This window comes from Amblyomma maculatum, unplaced genomic scaffold, assembly GCF_055883805.1.
Source record: "Amblyomma maculatum isolate TAMU_Amacu unplaced genomic scaffold, ASM5588380v1 scaffold_13, whole genome shotgun sequence".
Classification (NCBI taxonomy): Eukaryota; Metazoa; Arthropoda; class Arachnida; order Ixodida; family Ixodidae; genus Amblyomma; species Amblyomma maculatum.
Window position 1 is genome coordinate 34227896 of NW_028146738.1, and position 20298 is coordinate 34248193.

General features: G+C 43.1%; 1 protein-coding gene across 1 annotated transcript in view; it reads right to left on the minus strand.

Annotated features, from left to right (window-relative positions):
- Window positions 1-20298, minus strand: part of LOC146172544 (nose resistant to fluoxetine protein 6-like) — a 72840-nt gene that overhangs the window by 37756 nt on the left and 14786 nt on the right. The window contains exons 3-7 of the mRNA XM_084585796.1: window positions 13838-13949; window positions 10357-10441; window positions 7924-8015; window positions 6084-6260; window positions 4316-4409 (exon numbers count right to left, since the gene is read on the minus strand). Coding sequence (XP_084441922.1) covers window positions 4316-4409; window positions 6084-6260; window positions 7924-8015; window positions 10357-10441; window positions 13838-13949 — 560 coding nt within the window. The remainder of the gene's footprint in view (window positions 1-4315; window positions 4410-6083; window positions 6261-7923; window positions 8016-10356; window positions 10442-13837; window positions 13950-20298) is intronic.

The window sequence follows — 20298 nt, forward strand, 5'->3', positions numbered from 1 at the left end:
ACGAATTCGACCCTCTTTCTCTATGGAATCCGTGGGAGAAGGCGTCAAGTGATGTGGCTTATGTGGCAACTCGAGTGTTTTATGAATCAACAAAACAGCACAATAAACACTTGCCCATTAATAGAACTTTTGCACACTGACATAATGAGAGGAGCCACGCAGCTCCTTCCAGCCTGTTACTCAAATAGTACTATGATCCTACTTAACAAATTTGGATTGTTACACTAGCAATCACATTTCCACCGACGCCCGTCTTAGGTTGACGCAAAGAAAAAAAAAAAACGAAGTACGGGCAAAAATGAAACTATGCTGCCGTAATCTTTGCGCAGAAATAAAGATACTTTGTACCTCTCCGACCAACCAATTCGCGCGAAGCTACATATGCTCATTGGCCTACCGCTCACATCGAGCTGTAATCTATGTGTTGTACGTCGGAGGCACACACTATGTGAATTTATCGCCCGCTTTCCCCTAAGCATTAGTGCAGTTTCGTCACATTGGGCGTTACTAAAGACAGTGTCTGTTTAAGTGTCTCACAACAGCAGCTCAAGGGGACACGGGGGGACCTTAGACCTCCAGGGGCTGCTGAGGCCACTACTTCAAAATTGTTACCTTATCCTGAAACCCTACCATTCGACATACCATCACTAAATAGTGGCGAGGAGCTTCTGACGGGCATACATCTACTTCCACATTTGCGCGCCGTACTTCAATTAATAAACGTCTGAAAATTACCGCCTGAGAGAGCGTGCACATTGCTCACAAGTACTGTGGCCCACGTTCGTTGACATGTACTTTAACAAATGTGCGTCTTTGCATCCTCAAGAAATGAATATAAGCTGCTCTCTACCGCAAGACAGTTGTCACGGACACTAGCCGTACAGCTAATATTACAGTTTGCCCTATGTACCGCTGGACGGAGTAACCCAGTGTTCAACTCGGCAGCTGGGCGAGTTGGGTATTTATTTTGAATGCTGCTCTGAATTTTTTTTTTGTTTTTGGTTATAGGAGCGATGGTTGTTCTTTTTGTTTTTAGTTCAGTGTTAAAAGCCAATGAAGAGGCATCTTAAGAAACCGTACAACTTACGCGTTCGCTGGGTAAGCTGCCGGTTACTTCTTCGACCGATCGACGGCGCAGTCCTTTGATTCGGCTGCTCAGCATGCTTTTCAGAAAGTTTAATGGTGACCAACACCACTTCGTTTTTATTACAGAGAGCAAATTCAAGCAAGCGCCAATGTTAAATTACCCCTAAAAAAACATAGGCTATAATATGCTACTTTTTGAGTAAAGTTTGTTCTAGAAAAGGCCTGTACTTAGCAATTAAGAATATTTTTAAGCTTCTGCACTAAAATATGAACGTCACTGTACACACGACTCGAGATGCGTTGCTGTAGGGCTGCTATCTATATTTGCAATAAGCAACCTGGTTCCATTTTTACGTCTTGCGAGAAGAACCAAACTGTTATCCGAAGCACTGAGTTCGATATGTATATGTCAAACACTTAGCAAAATTTTTTTTCAAACACTAAGCGAACTCAGATTCGCAGCACTAAGGTGGTCTAGCGGCCGATCAATTACATGCTAATCAATGACACCAGTGCTGCATTAAGAGTATAAAATACACACACCCTAAACCAGTAATTCAGTTAGAATAGTGGAGATATATGCAGTTATCGCTCATTTTCAAGCTCGTGCACGTTCTCAAATTTGCGCTTATGAAGTATCTGTTTTCACTTTTCTGCTACTGTGTCTGTAACAGCCTGATCACTTTGGGATGTTGAACCCTCATAAACGAAATCAAATCAAAGATATTTGTGCGCATCGTTAAAGACCTACCTCCGCATTCGCGATGGCAGACATCGCTGATGCTCACTTAATTAACTTTCCTTCCATAGCTATGCCCACCTATCTGGATATCCAGAAACCAGTGTTATTTCTTGGTTGTCACTGGAGAACACACAGAGCCTAAATTAGATATTTTAAACTTTTAATTTTGCAAAACTACAGTCCGAAGATTCTGGTCGACAATACTGACTATCGGAGCCGACCCTTCACCTTCCTGCAAAGTCTTACCCATGAAAGTTTGCCAGCACTCGTATACCTACTATTTCTAAAGATCATACAAAATTAAACTTTTGAACCAAAATACCAAATTTCTTCACGAGAGATAAAACTAAACTTTTGCACCAAAATACCAAATTTCTTCACGAGAGTTAACTGCTGAGCTAGTTTGTTGTCAGACCTAATGACAGAGTTCTCAGCGTAACACCAACACAGAAAAGAAAGAGGACACTATGAGCGCTGGTGGTGTCCATGCTGTCCTATCTTGTGTGTTTGTGTTGCTCTAATTGCCCTCTTATTATTATTCCAAATTAGCGCGGTGACTTTCGTTATCTTTCACGTGGCACGGAGTGGTAGCCGTACGAACTAGAAGCCGCCTTTTTTTTATAGAATTGTTCTCAAGAGCCCGCAAATACAAAGAAATATTTCTTAAGATAGCTTAGTCAGCAATGATGAGCCCCCCGGGGCGTTGCTACCACGATAGCAACAGGAGCCTGGTATCAACTGGAATTATTTTACTTTTGACTGCACCCTCTGGATGGGAGCACTATGTGCGACTGCTGCGAACAAAAAGGAACGAAAAATTCTCCAAGTGACTACAATGTGCCTGAATCCAAATTTTTAGTTACCCTAACTTTTTGTAATCGCACACTGACTCCTTTCTTATATGCATGCGTGCATTGTTACTGTGACAACGTCGCTGAATTAGGATGTGCATGCGGATGTATCACTTTAGCGCAGTGAAGCACACCTTGTTAAGCATATATCAGCGATTTTCCTAGTGGAAGTGACTTTTGCATTTGCTCCCATTCTTCCCCGTTTGTGTTGGGCAGAAACCGTTAATTGATATCTTGTAATTCTTTTTTTATATAGCAAAAATTGTGTAGCTTTAAGCATGGCTTTAACCTAGTCATACGAGCAGAATGTGTGCATACTTTTTCATAGCTTGACGGTGTGATTTAGGAGCGCTCAAGGTTCTCTTTGTGAGTCGCCAAGATAGCCCCTGTGAACCGCCTTTTTCAATCCGCGATATTTTTAAATTTTGTTTAAGCTAAGGATTTGGGTCAAGGAAGGCGCAGTACTTTTGGATAGAGACAACAGAATGGCAGGCGTCCTCACTTAATCAGGTCAAGAACAAAGCCCTTTTTTGAAGCTTAAGCGCGCGGACAGGTTGACCTTGGCATATACATAACATAGTGAAGTTTCCGCTTCAAAAGGCCACCACAAACCGTGCGTGTCCTAATAATGCAGTGTTGAAACTCTGTAGCCGAAACGTCTATAAGCAGACGTTATGACAATATATTTGATGAACTTCAGTCGTAAAAACGCCACAAGTAGCCGTACGGCGGTGAGATATCGGGAAAAAATTACATGGTTAGGCGTAATTCAAAGAAATCAACAGTTAGCGAGGCCAAGAAAAATATAGCCAATTTTTTCTAAACTCTGCTGTTGCCATGAATCAGCACTGTAATTGTCGTATTGAGAAATTGAAATTATTTAATATAACGCATAAGACAAAACGCATCGATTGTGGAATCCGAAACCACGACCTCAAAATTTGGCGTCCGGTGCTCGTATCAACTAGTATAAAAGTGCCGGCTGTTCAATCTTCTATCTCTGGTGAAAAATGGTCGCTGTAAGCGAACATTGAGCGCATGGGTGTTGGGGGTTAAGATCCCCAGAGTGACTTGTTCTTTTTTATACGTTATTTGTATTCAGCTAATTTAATTCTTTGGTTAAATGATCAAAGCACAACTTCATGTCAAGAGAATAAATTAACAAAATTTGGCCCCGATGCTTTCGTTGGCATCGCTGTGTGTTAGCTTCTTCCATTTTGCATATCCAAGCAAAACTGTAATCTTTTCTACGTTTCTCAGTGTAATGGATAGAAAACAAAATCGCTTACGCAGAATCATATCGCAGAAACGTCATATGTGTACACTTGGGTGCGCGACATCATCACGACACGCAGAGACGCTTTCGAATACTTCACAGCTCCATTGTCAAAAACATGACGTACTTATGAGAACAGGCCGCAAGCGACCTGACATTTAATTCAAACAAGAGAATTTTGGTGAATCCTGTCATTTGGCTCCGTTTACGTCTGAACGCCAGAAGAAGTATTCGCAATTACTGACCTCTACTTAATACAACATGAAGTCCGTCACTCAATGCTATACATGCAGGTACACCACCCTGTTTGATAGCATTGCGGTGATGGTCAAAATGCCAACCGCTTGTCTTTGAGCTCACCTGAGAAAGAAGAATGTGTCAACACTGAGGTAACCCGCTGTCAGTATCATGTTTTCCCATCTCTCGAAGTATTTCACATTGTTGGCCAAGCCGGCTGCATGCCAGAAAAGAAGCGTAAATTTCTAAATTTTTCCTTAAAAAAGATTCCGAACAAAAATATTTAGTTAATACAGGTTGCCCGTCATCCTTGACCGATTGTTTCAAAACTGAGAAACAAACACAGGATCTACGACGCTGGAAGAAATTTTCTTTTTTATTCCCCTTTGACATTCTTAACCACTCCCGAAATACCACTTGTGGCTACAGAAGATCGCAGTGCCCTGCTCAAATTAGTTACAAAACATTGCTTAGAATTTTTTTTGTATACCCGACAGAATTTTTAATCATGAGAAGTAAATTCAGACATTTTCTTCAGCGAATAATATGAGCATTTCAATAACAAATAAACAAATATGGAACAATTGAGCTTTTAAGATTACGTTGAATGATTCTGAGAGCAAAACCAAATATCGTTGACAAAAGAGTTTTGATTTCTCAAATGCATTACTCAGGTCCTGGCGATAGAAATGAGCTGTTATAATTCACTGAAAAGCAGGCAGTGACTTTTCCACCAAGTGCAGAGCGTTTAATAAGAGCAAAAATTGAGAGCCCTTCAACCGTTAGCCTCCTTCCGCTGTGCTGGACATTTCGCATTAACGCGCGAAAGTTAAAGAACCCGTTCTTCAGAAAATCATGGGAACGGCTCTGGAAGCTAGCTGGCAGATTGTAGGTGATATAGCCAGACAGTGATTGGTTGGAGGGTTGTGTGACGTCAGAGGCAAACATGACGTAGCCGAGTTAACAGGCTTCTGGCAGCCCGTGTTTGTCCTTTCAAATATTGGGGTAAAAGTGGAGCAGAGCCCTCTGAGGTTCTCGGATCCCGAATCAGACACCCTACTCGTAGCCCGCGCAGGCGCTTTCGAGGTGCTGGATGAAAGCTGGACTTCTACTTCAGGTTGTCTATCACATAAAGCATAGTAGTTCAAGACAACGTGGTAATCAGTAAGTATGAGATAATAAAATTAAAATATCATGGATTTATGACTACGTGAGTAGCAAAGGGCACGTATGCGAACGGTGAACTGTGAATGTGAACTGGCAGACTGAGCCAATGACCCTTCGAAATGCAGCCTAAGTGTCCCTTCAGTTTTGGACTGTGGGATGCACTTTTTTTTTTTTTAAGAAAAGAAAAACTGAGCTCGGTTCGTCTTTATCGTATATAGTAGCTCGTTTAGGTTGCGACAAATCAATTTCCCCCTGTGCATTTGTTGCACCTAAAATGAAAGAAGATGAGGAAATAAGATGGACCAACAAAAATTTGAAATCGTGATTTGTAGTTTTTGACATCCAAGACTTCGGTCGTATAGGGACCATGAATTGTAATCCAGAAAACTAGGCTCTATAGATTGGATTTACAAAAGGCGCTATCTGCCTGAAAATAGAATTAACGACGGCCCTGTGAGTCAGTTCGCCTACTCAATAGGAGACCTTGCTTTTGGATCATTTGACTGTGTTTTCGCTGTTGGGGAAATTTACGTCAGCCTAACGGAGCTTCCCGATCAGAATATTCCAGTCGGAAGGTTAGGAAAATGCAAGACAGCAAGCAAATAACTTTCTTACCCAGAAAGTGTCTGCAACACCTCGTTAGGGCCATGATACACACAATTTACTGCGCTAAATACTACAAGAAAAAATTGTAGAGCAAATTATATGGGTTTTAAAGACTTACATAGAGTGTCTGATATTGTACCATAGGAATGACCGAGTACTATCCAAGCCAAGCTGAAAAACCGCATTCCGTGGAGGAAACGGAGGGCGTAGACATCAGACCCCTTGCTTGCAATTCTTAGTAAGAGGCTTGTGTTCGCCGTCACGGAAAATGAGGTGATGTACCTGGTAAAGAAACCTACGGAGACAGAATACAGAATAGAGAGATCGCCCGTATTAGTACATTGAGTAGCGTGAACTGAGAGCTGAGATGAATGAACGCAATTATCCACAGGCAGAGACACTTTCAGCGAAATGTGTTGCACAAGCTCTATAGTTATATTAAAGAAAAGAGAGCCTGTTGTTATTCCTTCAAAGATTAATTAAGCAAGTGTTCACAAGTCTGGTGCTGAGAACCCTCCCGAAGCTCAATGGTGTAGATTACACTTGCAAATAAAATTGACTACTTACTCTGTGTTTGTTTAGGTGCTGAGCCATGCCAGTACAATGTCGCATTAGTGCGCTTTTGCTGGACACTTAGAAAATCCGCTAGTGATGATAACCTAATTCTTTAAAAAATATTCACGCATCCACAACGTAGTTGTCTGCTTGTTTCATGATCGCCCTTCCCATTCGTCTGTCTGCGCACCATCATGTTTGCCTGCAGCTTATTCTTCCCTCAAGGAACGGGTCATTCTTCATCCATATTATTTCGCTGAGGATATTTGACTTGCTAAATGGGAGGCCTGATATCAATTTAAGCAATTAGCTAAATTGTATTATGCAAACATTTTTGATATTCAGTTCAGGGTCAAGTGTCCTTCATTATGTTGTAGAGGGGGTTCAGATGCAACCGACACAGTTTTTTCTACTAAAGTACCTTCTATACATGATCGTATTTTAGAGCATCTAACGAACGAGCGCTAAGTATGAAAAATACCACTTGACTGCGGCCTTGCTATACCGTATTGCAGTGCTGCCAAATACGTTTTGAATCGAAGAAGTGTGCACACTCGCCGCCTCAAAATAAGCGGCCTATGCCACTGTTAGCGACTATGTATAGTCTCGAAACTGCGTCAGCACATTCTGCCGGAGCATGGAAAGTCCCAGCCACGATCAGCGATAAGCGATGGGCATGCCACCAACACCAAGCTGGGATGGAGCTTTTGTCAAGCTATTACACTAACAAAACAAAAAAGGAAGAAAAAAACACTGAAGCCGCCAAATGTAGGCAGGTTCGGTTTTCTTTATTTGTCTGCAGCCCGTGAGCGGCAGCCGCTCACTTCGTCGCGGTCAGAGCCCATGTTTCGTTCGTCCAACAGTTGTTGGGAACGCTGCCGTATTATAACGCACGAGCGCAGTCAAGTGACATTTCTTCATATTTCGCGGGCTTTCTTCAAATGGCGGAAAAAACGACCACGTCCGACACGTCCGATATACGGCGGTACAAAAAAAAACTGGATAGGCTGTTTCAGAATTCCTCCACAACCCGATGAAAACCTCTTGGTCTCAAACTGAATATTAAAGATTTTGCAAATTTTTTTTGGTTAAATATTTAATAGAACGGACTATACAAATATTCTGAGGAGCACTACATGACGAAAATCGATATGCCGTTGGTTTCACCAAGCTTCTCTTTACCGCTTCTTATTCGTCGTTGGTTCAAGTTACATGTTACGATTTGGTTAAAATTATACCTTGCATATCAAAGGCAAATTACGAACAAGCTCTTGCTGAAGAGAACAGTTCCGGATAAATCTTGACAATTCGCGCATCAAATAGTGCAGTGACTTTGAGCACGGCTGTTTCTTAACATCGTGTTCAGAATTGAGGTGAGGGAATGCCACGGCCATTCAACCTACCTTGGCTTCCATTTCTTCTGGATTTGGCTGTCATGTACACATCCACAGCTGTCCCCAGGGCAATAAGGCCAGCCAGTACACTCAGGCCGGCACTGAGATAAAGGCAAAATAGGTATATGAAAAGAAAAAGGCAAATAATTGGGAATAGCAGCGCAAGTAAAAATCTCAAAATTGTAAAGTGACTTCTGCCGTGTATAGGATACTCTCAGTAATGGGAGAATCTAAACAGCATTTAGTGTTAAAAATAATATTAACTCAGGACACGGCGTAAAATCCGCTCCCAGAGTATTTCTACGCACTTCGCGGCTTCTATGTTTCTGCTTATTTCATTTTATGACATAAGACTCGCGCAGGATCACATATTTCTTCTCTGAGAAAGTGCCACTATTTCAAGAGCGAAAAAATAATTTCGTAACGTTGACACAAGACTAAAGCAAATAAAGAATTAAGTCTCTTTCTGCGCTACGAGAGAGGAAAAAGATACCATGCGGGTGGTAAGGTAGAAGCAACTGTCAAAGCTGCCAAGTAGATATACGCGAATAGCGATAGGGCCCAGCATCTATTAAAGAAAAGAATTCTTGCAAAATGTATCAAGATATAAAAATATAATAATGACGCGCAGTACAAGCACGTACGTCAGTCAATTAATGAAATTACTGTCAAGACCCAGGAAATGCGGCGCCTGGTTAAATGGAAAAATTGAATGTGAATAAAAAAGACTGGCTGCCAGAATTTTCATGCATTTTACCTCAAGGAAAAATGACGTAATGCGGAAAGGCCAAAGACGCGTAGGAATCAGCATCTGTTCCTGCTAGTCCTCATTGCTTTGGTCTGGGTAGTTTTTATTCTTGATAACGTGTTTCTTTGCAGTTCGGCGTCAATGGACCTCTAGAAGGCTTCAAAAAAGTACCCATTATCGATGGTCCAAAAGAGCAAATTGTATATAGGGACAACGCTCTTTTCGGTCTTTCCATCCGCTTTTGCTCCACCAGTTGGTAATTATGTGGGGGAACATTGCAAATGAACAATGGGATTATAAAAGTGACATCGGAAGAAATAAAAAAGAAGTAGGATCTGAAGGTGTAAGAATTTGAACCCATTTTCAGTGCACTGTGTAGCTAAAGTCAACAGAAAAAGGGAGCTGTCTCTAAAAACTTGGACGACACGGTAATATATATTATACTTAACATTTGAAAAGCAGACGCTAGGGAAAAAAACAGACTTACCCCGTAAAACGAGCCTGCCGCAATTCCATCTTGAATGGGTCATATTGCCGAACGAGCACGCCTTCTACCTCTTATATTGATGTATTTGGCCGATTATAATACCATGAACCACCGCCTTCCAATTTCGCACTCGATGCTATTTGGTTTCGACGCCTTACCAGCGCAGCATCGGCCTGGGTTGAATATTTTACGGATTCCTGCCTGGCACAGGGAAAATGCAAGTGTAGAAACCAACGCTGCCAACTATTTTTTATTTTTTTTTTTTGGGGGGGGGGGGGGGGGGTGAGTGGTCGTATTTGCTATTAAGACTCCACCTTGGCATCGGTGTACACCACAGCTGCGGCTCTGAACGGGAAGGATCGGCTGTTACAGCGAGTGAAATGCCCTACCTATTCATCTTATTTAACCACTGAGTACCGCACTATTTCATTGCTTACAACAGCAAGGAACGAACGGTTGCGATAACTCATCGGCGGGTTAATGCAACCATTCCGGAAGACAAATTTGAGGAGGACGACGCACGAGATAGTTCTGCATCACGCCTTGTTTTCCGTCTATAGAGGTTGGTATATTAAAGCGAAAGCCTTCCTTGGCTCATGGTGGAAATATCGCATGCGTGAGATCTCTTTGCGATATTCCTCGACATGTGTTCTCCTTATCTAGCGTTCTTGCCATCTCCATGACAACGTAGCGGCGCGATGACAAGCGACGCCGCAGCGCGAAACCCACACTTGCAGGAGTACTGCAACCAACACGCGTTAAGTAACGCCAAGCGGCAGGGGCGAAGCTGTACCTTCCAATCCCACACTTGCAGAAGCACTGCAACGATCGCGCGCTAAGGAAAGAAAATTTTCACTAATAGGCACGAGCCCTGGCATTGCTAGCAAAAACTAGACAAGGAGTGCAGCACCAACACTCAAGCAGTCGCATTTCTCTACTGCAGATTCTGAAGTCTTCTCGAAAATTTTTTTGTTCACATCATGTAGTTTAAAGATGCAAATTTACCTAGTGATTTCAGCACTGTAGCAAATTCAGGTGAATTATCTCCGTACCTAATATACGACCAAACACACGCCACCGCCTCAGAAGTACATATCCGTATTGTAGTTTTGTGAAATCTCATTTTACTAACTGAATTAGGCGCCATGTATGCGTGCAAATATCCGGAAAATGCCAAACGACCAATTTGTCTGAGAAAGAGACTCACATAATTCCTTTCTGTCCTGCGGTTAGTGCAACCGGCAAGTTGGTGACGCAGTTGCTGATTTCAGCGTGCAGACCTGGAGGTTTCACTGAATAGTAAAGGGAAGGGTATGGGAGGGACAAGATGAAAAAGATTATATACCTTTACTGATAATTGAATATGCATTTCAGCTATGAGCGAAATCATTTCATTATACCGAGTAATATTTTCCTATAGCTTTTTCAGAAATGTTCAAAAGCCTCCGAGGTGGCTCAGTTGCTTGTGGGGCGGTTACTGAGGCAGGCAACCCGAGTTTGATCCCGGTTGCACTGACAGCGTTTCGATAGAGGCGAAATTCAAGGCTCCCGTGTAATTTCCGATGTCTGCTCACCAGGGGAACCTAGGAGATCGAAATTATCTGGAACATTCCACAACGACATGCCTCATAGTCCCAGTAATTTGGGTACCATACCAAACATCTAAAAGTACCTGTTGCTCCAGCTTCCTTACCTAATTAACATGCCCAATTCAGTACATTATCCAAAGCTCCTCTGTTGAACGTAATCACGTGTGTGTTCTGGGCATTTCATTGTTTATCTAGATGACTGTATTTCTCGCTACCCGCATACTAATTTCTTACCACTGCGGCGTAACTATAGCGCCTTGAAACGCGTATTGCATAACGCCATGGCAAGAAAGTGACTTGAATTACTGTCCAATGAAAGACAAGCATTTCTGCATTAGAAAATACCACGGAAGATAGAGAGCGCAAATCTATAGGGAACAAAATTGCGCCCAGTGTTTCAGTAACGTAATTTTGACAATTATTTGCAGACAAATCAAAGGGATTGATGTGGTGGTTAAGAATAGAAGTGGCCCTTGGTGCGCAAGACAAAAATAATTTTGTAAGGAAAACTTTAGCGGACCAGATCATTTTTGTATAGCGGAGCGTTTTACTAAAATGTTCTGTTTTTCAGCAATTATATCCTGGCATAAGTTGCTTCTTTTGGTGCTGCAATTTGAGGAATAAGCAGGATGTGTTTGGGTGCCCTGTACATCTCTATGTTTTTTCGGCTCCTTCGAGTACATTTTCCAAATGACAGCGGCGTCTGGAGCTTCCGTAATTTGCAACACAAAACTGTTGGACTCATGATAATATTGGTCAAATATTTTAGGGGAATCCCCCAAGGTGGAGTAGATTTGCAATAAGGGAGTAATTACTCATTGCATCCACCCAAGCGCAGCCATACGGCTACAAAGGAAAGCTATACAGCTTTCTCAGAAACTTCGTAGTCTGCTGACCGTCCTGGTTAGCTCAATCGGTAGAGCGACTGCCCCGGAAAGGCGGTGATGCCGGGTTCGATTCCCGGATCAGGACGAATTTTTCTTTAACTACGAAGTTTCTGAGAAAGCTGTATAGCTTTCCTTTGTAGCCGTATGGCTGCGATTGGGTGGATGCAATGAGTAATTACTCCCTTATTCATGATAATATTGTAGTTTCTGCCATCAGTGAAACGACCATTAGGACAGGTAAATCGGGTGGCCAGCATACATGCTCGTTGCTCGACATAGTAGTTTTCATGCACCTTACAGCGGCTAGTTTCCAATGATCGAGTGAAGGGCGGGTGACCGAGGAAGTACTGTACAATGAGGCGTAAGGGTGGAAGCAATTGGTAGGCAAGCGCGCACTCATGACCCTGCATATAAGTTGGGCCTTGTCTTTCGCGTTCACCACCACCTTGGCACTTCCAGTCTGCACCGAAGGTTGCGGAAACCTTGAGGGGAAAATTCAGCACGCTTGCTGTGCTCATATACATGAGTTTTGAAGATTCCGCCTTCTATGAAGGTAGGCAAAGGGAGGTTAATGATCAATTTTCTTTTTACTTCTTTGGACGTATTTAGCTGCACGGCTTTGCATAACCTCCTTTCTGTATCATTGCTTGCTGACGGATGAATGGTATTTTCGCTGATATATACTTATTCGTTTAAGGAGAAAAAAAAAAAAGAACAGGCCGTAATAAGATAATTCGCCCGTACTTCGACCGAGAACAGCGCCAGCAAGTTGCCTACCGCAGGTCTGTTTCACACTTGCCGCACACCCTAGCCGCACATGCAGCGTGGTGTCTTGGACTCTTCAGCGCTAAAGGGATTGACTGCTCTTTCTAGTACTCAATCTCAGGATATCCGAGCCTGGAAGTAATACCATTTTTCCGGGTCTTAAATGTACCACCCTAAGGACGTGAAGTCGTAAAAAAAACCATAACGCGAACTTTATTTTGGAGCTGAAGCAATTCATTTTAAATTTAAAGGCGCCAAAACCAGACGCACACACACACGAGAAGAATGGGAAAGAGTGCCACTTACAACTGTTTTTTTGTGCAGCAAACACTTACATATATACCACTGCCGGCGCATGCGCAAAGTACATATTCAGCATCATGTAGTATAAGACAAGCAATGTTCGAGAAACATTTTTTCTGCATTATACAGATTTGCAAGGAGTGGTAACACGATGGCCAGAGAACTAATTCAAGTGTTTTATATAAAAAAAAAGGCAGTTTGTGCATCGGCGATACGCCGATAGACGTGCGTAATGCAGAGAAAACGTTTCTTGTACATTGCTTATCATATAGTACACGATGCTGAATGTGTACCTTGCGCATGCGCCGGCAATTGTATATATGTAGTACGTGTTTTGTGCACAATAAATCAGTTGCGAGTGGTGCTCCGTCCCGTTCTTTTTCTCTTCTGTGTGTGCGTGTGGTTTTGGCGCCTTTAAATTTAAATGCACTGGCACCAACTAGCACAACAAGAAGTTATCTGTATCAATTCATTCTACAATTAGCCTCATACCGCAAAAGATGAGTACTCTTCAGTTGAGAGTGGGTTTCCCGTCACGCATTTTCTCTCGTTCTGCGTCCTCACTGAAAGCGTATGCTGCGCAAAAGCGAGACCTTCCCGTTCCCTTTTGTTCCATTCATTCGTATTGGGGTTTTAATAGTACTGTTGTTATAGTGACATTCGGATTTCCCAGTGACGCCATTTGGAGATAGAAGGAATTTTCGCCGTAGTGCCATAGTGTCTTAATAAAAATCCCGTTTTCTTTCAGCGCCCGATATTGCGCATGCGGCACATCAGTTTTTGTTAGGCTGCACAATGTTTTCTGCGGGCTTTACCGTGCACTAGATTAGCTTTCCCAAGAAAAAAGCCTGAGAGGAGCGTGCGATAAAGCCAGGTATCAGGGGCGATTCCCAAACGTAATTTGTCAGTCCCGCATTTACACGTTGTTATATCTGGTTTGTTTTAAACACTCACAACCAGATACTAAGGAGAAGTGGTTAACTACCGATTAAGAATAGTAAACACGGGCAGTGTGCCCTCTTGCACGAAAGAGATTATAAGACAACAATAATTTGCACTGCGTTCCAAGCGTAGAAGCGTCGAAAACAAGGATATTGGCATATTTAATTGTTTTTGTTGAGTAGAGATTTTTCTTTACGCACACCTGTGTCAATGAGTGCTTGAAGTTCTTCCTCGTTACAGTCGTTGACCAGACAGACGCCCACACGGATACCTGATAGCCTCTCGTCTGTGAAATAGTCTTCGAACTTGGCCATCTACAAAGACAAAAAGGAAGTACATTAACGTTCAGCATTCACTCATTCATCAGGAAGCGCAATACGGCTTTCCTACAATATAACTCACGCATTTCTAGCGTGGTAATGCTTCACAGGAGTCTATGATTTTAGCCATACATGTCAGCATTAGCAAAATTTTACATCCTAAAAAACGAAAGTGAAATATTTGGAGTGCAAAAGTGGCGCTTCTTAACTCTCTAGAGTTTCTGAAGCACAATTTTGCCCTCTTACCAGCTTAAGGCTCAGCAGTCGAAATTTCCGGAGCCCTCCACTCCAGTTCGTATTAGCGTGAGTTACTTTGGAATGACAAACCTTATAAACAAACCAAACCAAACCAATGAACTCGTGCACATATATGGCTTCTCTTTTCCCGTCCCTTAATAGTGAATGCGGCTGAGAGGTTTCTCAAGGAATCGAAAACGCATACCAGGAATCTGCTGCATCAGTGATTATATTTAAGAATTAATAATACTTTGATTTCATCGTTGTCCACAGTGTTACCGTAAACTCTGCCTATATTTATTGCCTTTAAACGCTATATCAAAATTACAAATTTCAAAGCAATGCGGCTTAGAGCTTCAAAGCCATCAAGGTTATCGTCGACCAATGCAGAAACACGATGTCTTTAGTCTGGTGTCCCAAGAAGTCCTGCGAAGCAAATGAAGCAAACCGCGCTTATTCTTTGTGTGTGTTGTATGGAATGCTGGGATGCAACGCCGCCCAAATGAATTGCCGAAATCACAATAGTTGATAGTTGAATCGTTCCGATAACTTTTTGTTTCGGGCCAGTGGATTCAAAACACAGTGGCAATTTTCGCCACTGGCATTGAGGCGGCAAGCAAAGGAGCACTGCCCTTCTTAGCACGGTTTGGAGTCCGGAAAAAAAAGACCAAATTTTTGGCTTTTCTGAGCATCACGACCTATTCGAATAACATAAAGTCTGGAGCACGCATATGCTTCGAAATTAAAAGTCTGCGTGATAGCGCATTTAAGACCACTTTTTCATACCGCGAATCTTTAGAATTCTCAGAGCACAAAGTTTGGCGAAGAGTTACAAGTCTTGTTTTATGGGCATAATAAATCACTGTGCCAGTGTCATTTCTCGGTGGACACTCACATTTACAGTGATCCGCGTGCCATTCGAGGTACGTACGTCGTCAGTTCGAGTCCCTGCCCCAAATATAGCCTCCAACTTCAATAGCAGAATGGATGCTAAATAGAAAGCAAAATTGTATGACGCCCCCTTCTTAACGCTACACAAAGAACTGTTGCGTCGCAATTTCGATACTAAAACACGTGTGTATTTTTTCCGACACGTTTTCTCAATTCCAAATTACGGCGACGACAAAGGCGGCGCCTTTTCTAACGAACGAGCTCCGTCTATGAAGTATGTGGGTATTACTTGATAGCGGTTCCCTGCAGTTCCTCTACATGTACTCGGCAACCAAGACCACTACAAGGTTCATTCTGTCATTACACCAAAAATGACGCGATTAAACTAGAAAGGGAACCGAGATGCTTTTACTGAGCACCTTACCTGCACTTGGAAATGTCAGGAAAACCAACTTAGGAATTCTACAGAGCGTTCAAGCTCAAGCTCTGCGAACCTGTCTGGGATTGCCGAAATGTGCCTCTACGGCTGCTACCATTTTGATTGCTCAGGAGCATCCCATATCTACCTACCTAACAGTTGACGACCTGAGGGCACATTTCCGACACATCACCCGGGTTCCCTGTCATCATTTGTCCAGTCTTCTTATCACCAGGCCGCGTACATCGTTTGCAGAGACCGTTGATGCGCATCGCGCTATTTTGTCGTCCCAGTTTACACCCACATCTAGACCGTCCTCTCCACTATGGAGCCTGCATCAACCACACGTGCTTCTTTCAATACTCGGCATCAGGAAGAAGGTCGAGCTATCGCCGACAGAACTAAAACTAATCACTCTTGAATACTTCCATGAGTACCATGCAAATCGTATGCACGTCTACACCGACGGTTCAGTGAATGCCGTGAGTTCTTCAGACTCCATGGTCATACCCGCAACTACTACAGAAATAAAAGTTAGGACAATTCACCGTGTTTCTTCAACAGCCGCAGAACTAACCGCTCTACGTGTTGCTATTAGGCATATCAGTCAGCAAAGCCCTCAACGATGGTCTATTTTCGCCGATTCAAAAGCAGCTCTGCAAGCCTTAAAAGCGGCTCTTCGCTGTGGAGCCGATGAGCAACTCGCCGCGGAAATACGACAACTTCATCACTATGCCATAAATGGAAGACATGACATCATTTACCAATGGCTTCCAGGACACAGCGGCATAGCGGCCAATCTCCGGGCGGACGAGGTCGCACGAACAGCTCACCAAGACAGCGATTGTGTGTTGATTCCATTTTCCAGGGCAGACGCAGCGGGCAGGCTTCGCGCACTTGCGCGGGAACACACGCTCTCCTTGTGGAATTCTGACCAGTTTGCGAACTGCTGCTTAAAATCCCTGAACCCTGACCTGAAGCTCCGGCTTCAACCTGGCCTACCCCGATCTGAAGAAACTTTGCTGTACCGCGTGTGGGTTGGTGGAGCATTTACAAACTCTTATTCTTTTGTTATAGGTACGGCAAATATGCCTGTATGCACCAACTGCGGGTGCGACGAGACTATAGGCCACATTCTTTGTGAGTTCCCCATATACAGTGAGGAAAGACAGTGCCTGTGCCGTGCGCTGGAGCGTCTAGATGGACACCCACTAACTGAAATTAAGATCCTAGGTCCCTGGCCAAGGCGATCGTCCGCGGTGAAGGCCTCCCAGGCACTGCTCCGCTTTATGAAAAGCACAGGACTGATCGAAAGGCTATGATTTTTTATGTTACGTGTAATGACTGTGACGTGGTGTGATATGACATGTTTGTGATGTAACTGTACTGTCATCACCCATCCCTCTCTCAGCCACAACTTTTATACCCATCTACCCCTCTCCCCCAGTGCATGGTAGCAAACCAGTTCCTTTACCGGTTAACCTCCCTGCCTTTCCTCCTCATCTTCCTCCTCCTCCTCCTCCTTGTTTCAGTGTGATTCAAATCGCAAACTGTAATAAGCAGGAAAAACAGAATGCGTAAAGGACGACGCGGTGCGGGGCTATAGAAAGCGCCTCAAGGATAGCATTTAACGCGTTTTATGAAATTCAATCGAACAAGAGTTGAGGGGTGCGGCCTTCAATCCTAGTTCGGTTCTCTTTCATAATGCGGAACTATCTTCCTCTCGTTCTGGCCTGGATTTTTACACGAATGCGTCACAGTGCCTGCTATGCAGAGGTCGTCTGCATATTGAGCAAAAAATCTCGTCCACGGCTCTTGCAGGTAGGGTTAGGTGGCAGGCGTATTGGGGGTAGTGTTTCCCGAAGCCGCGTGACCACTTGACATGGCCAATTTGGCAGGAGGTGCCAACTAGGCCCTCTCCTTTAGATGGGAGGATTGAGTTCAAAATAAGCCTTCCACCTCGGCACTCATGAGTCATACTTCTACACCTCTGCAACGCAGGTACCTACGTTCGTGCGGCTTGATACAGCAAGGTTGCATATGTATGTACAGATATCAGTATACATCGCATACAAACGTACACATACAACTGTATGGTGAAGAGGCTCTGTGGTAGATTAGAGAAACAAATTAAGGGATTAACAATTAGGCGAGTAACGAAATCCACGTACGAAAACAAGGATCCTCAAGGAGTGTTGGTAAATGGGGACAATTAGGACCGTCGAGCCCTTAAATGAAGAGCTCAAATACCCCCCCCCCCCCTTTGAACTTTTCACTGCTCTAATTCATTCATTGCGACTAAACTCGCTTTTTAGGATAATCACATGACCACACAAAGTGGACACTATATGACGCTGCAGCTACGCAGTGCGTGTACTTTCAGCTACTAGGGCTTGTACAGCTTGCGAGTTCAGCCGTAGACGGAGCCTCGAAATACGTACCGAACCTCTAACTAACCGCATCGATCACCACTAGCACTTAGAACCAAACTAATAGTGAAATTGTTCTTAGGTATTATATTTTTTCTTGCCATACCCATATGTTTGCTTAGCTAGTTCTATCGTCATGAATATATTTTGTTAATTACTAAGGAAGTGCTGTATGCTTAAAATTAAAACAAATACAAATCTACATAGCGGGGACGAAATATGACCCATGAGCTCGGAAAACTCCATTTTGCAATACCAGCAGGGTACAGCGGCTAACTAATTGGTTACGACATCTCACGCGATGTGTCTTTGGAGAATTATTCTGAGATATACGTGATAGGATGGTATGTATTCCAATTAATCAAGAACGCAAGCATTTTTTCCCCATTATTATCTCCTACTTTTCATAAACTGGACTCATTTAAACCAAATAACATGGAAGGAAAGAATGCGGTCATTTCCCATTCACACGAATATTTTAACCTCTGATTTGTTAAATACCAATTACATGCGCCCAATCACTCCATGATTCGCTAAAAAAATGAATCATTGCTTAGTGACAAAAAATTAGGGACACGACCGCTAGTGCTCTCTTTGGCCATCTTAGCAATTTGTCAGTGCCACCTCATTCTGCTCCTGCGTTTAGTCCTCGTCTTTCCACTGAGACGCCACTCTGCGTTCAATCACACCAATAAGCAGCAACAAAAACTCTATTTCACTTCCCTTCGGTCATTGCATATTATTTTTTCAACAAAAAATGTTATAGTATGGAGGCGCGCTTTTGTAAAGACACACACTGTCTCTCTGCATAACAGCGACATGTGATATTTGAACAATCACGAATTTATGGACAAGTATGAAGGGTGCTGAGGGAGGCGATAGGGGAAGTCCTTTTTTTGCACTAAGATTTTCTTGAATTTTGCCACTGAAATGTGCGGTACAGACCATTTGCTCGAGACAGATTTCACGCCCGATAAAACGGGCTGTCGCCTGACTTCTAATTTTACTTGCGCCAGAGATTTTTACCGGGACCTGTCTCCTGGAAAACTGGAGACCTCTAAAAAGAATATTCATGAAATGGATGGCTGCCGCCATCTAAGGAGCAAGCACGTAACTATTTATGATGCTTTTATAATGGTTTCCACAAGGTGGAGCCTCGGTTGGAAATGACTAGATCAGAGTGCCTTAGAACATGCAGCTACCAAAAGAAATTTAATAATGAAGATGACGCATGTGCTGTATGTGGTAACTCCAGTGAAACAATTGACCATCTTATGCTCGAATGTGACGGTATTTATCCGGATGTCGATGCAGGCACAATCACTCTTCCTGAAGCTCTGGGTTTTAGAGATACCAGTAGCCGGGTGAATAAACCGGCGGTGGAAGCTAGCAAAAAACGACTGGAAGATTGGGGGCTTAAAAGCAGAAAAGTGGCGTAATGTTAGTAATGTAGAAACAAAAATTCAATAAATAGAATGATGGTATAGTTAACCGATCTAAAGCAATAATTAAGATATATGGAGAAAAATGAACATGATAGCAACTGCTACCACCCCGTTTTAAAGGGGACGCTCCTATATTCCATCCATCCATCCATCCCCTCAGTGGATCTGAAAGACACACGTTTTTGTCAACGTGGTCGATGAATTCTTGCTTTAACCTTGAAACGCTGCAAAATTTGTAAAAGAATTAGGGTGTGTTCCTCAGGTATGCGACAAAATGACCTCTCGAGGTTGCCTAGCTCTTTCGCTACCGCCGCTGTTCAAATCGATCAATCTGATCGACGGTTCAAATTTACGCGCGCGAGCGTGCTTCCGCGGTTTGCTCGGGAGCCTACATGTTTCGCCGCGGCGCCTTACGGATAGATGGGATGGATGGAATATAGGAGCGTCCCCTTTGAAACGGGGTGGTAGCAGTAGCTATCATGCTCATTTTTCTCCCTATATCTGAATTATTGATTTAGAATGGTTAACTAAACCATCATTCTATTTATTAAAATTTTGTTTTTACAATACTAACATTATGTCACTTCTCTGCTTTTAAGCCACCAATCTTCCAGTCGTTTTTTGCTAGTTTCTACCGCCGGTTTATTCCCCCGGCCACTGTTATCTCTAAACCCCAGAGCTTCAGGAACAGTGATTGCGTCTGCATCGACTTCCGGACGGATACCATTACATTCGAGTATAATATGGTCAATTGTTTCACTGGAGTTTCCACATACAGCACATGCGTCATCTCCATTGTTAAATTTCTTTTTGTAGCTGCGTGTTCTAAGGCACCCTGATCTAGCTTCAAAAAGTGGGGCACTGCCTCTTGAGTTATCAAAGAAATCTTCCTTCCTGATCTGCATTTTCCACTTTCGGTATAA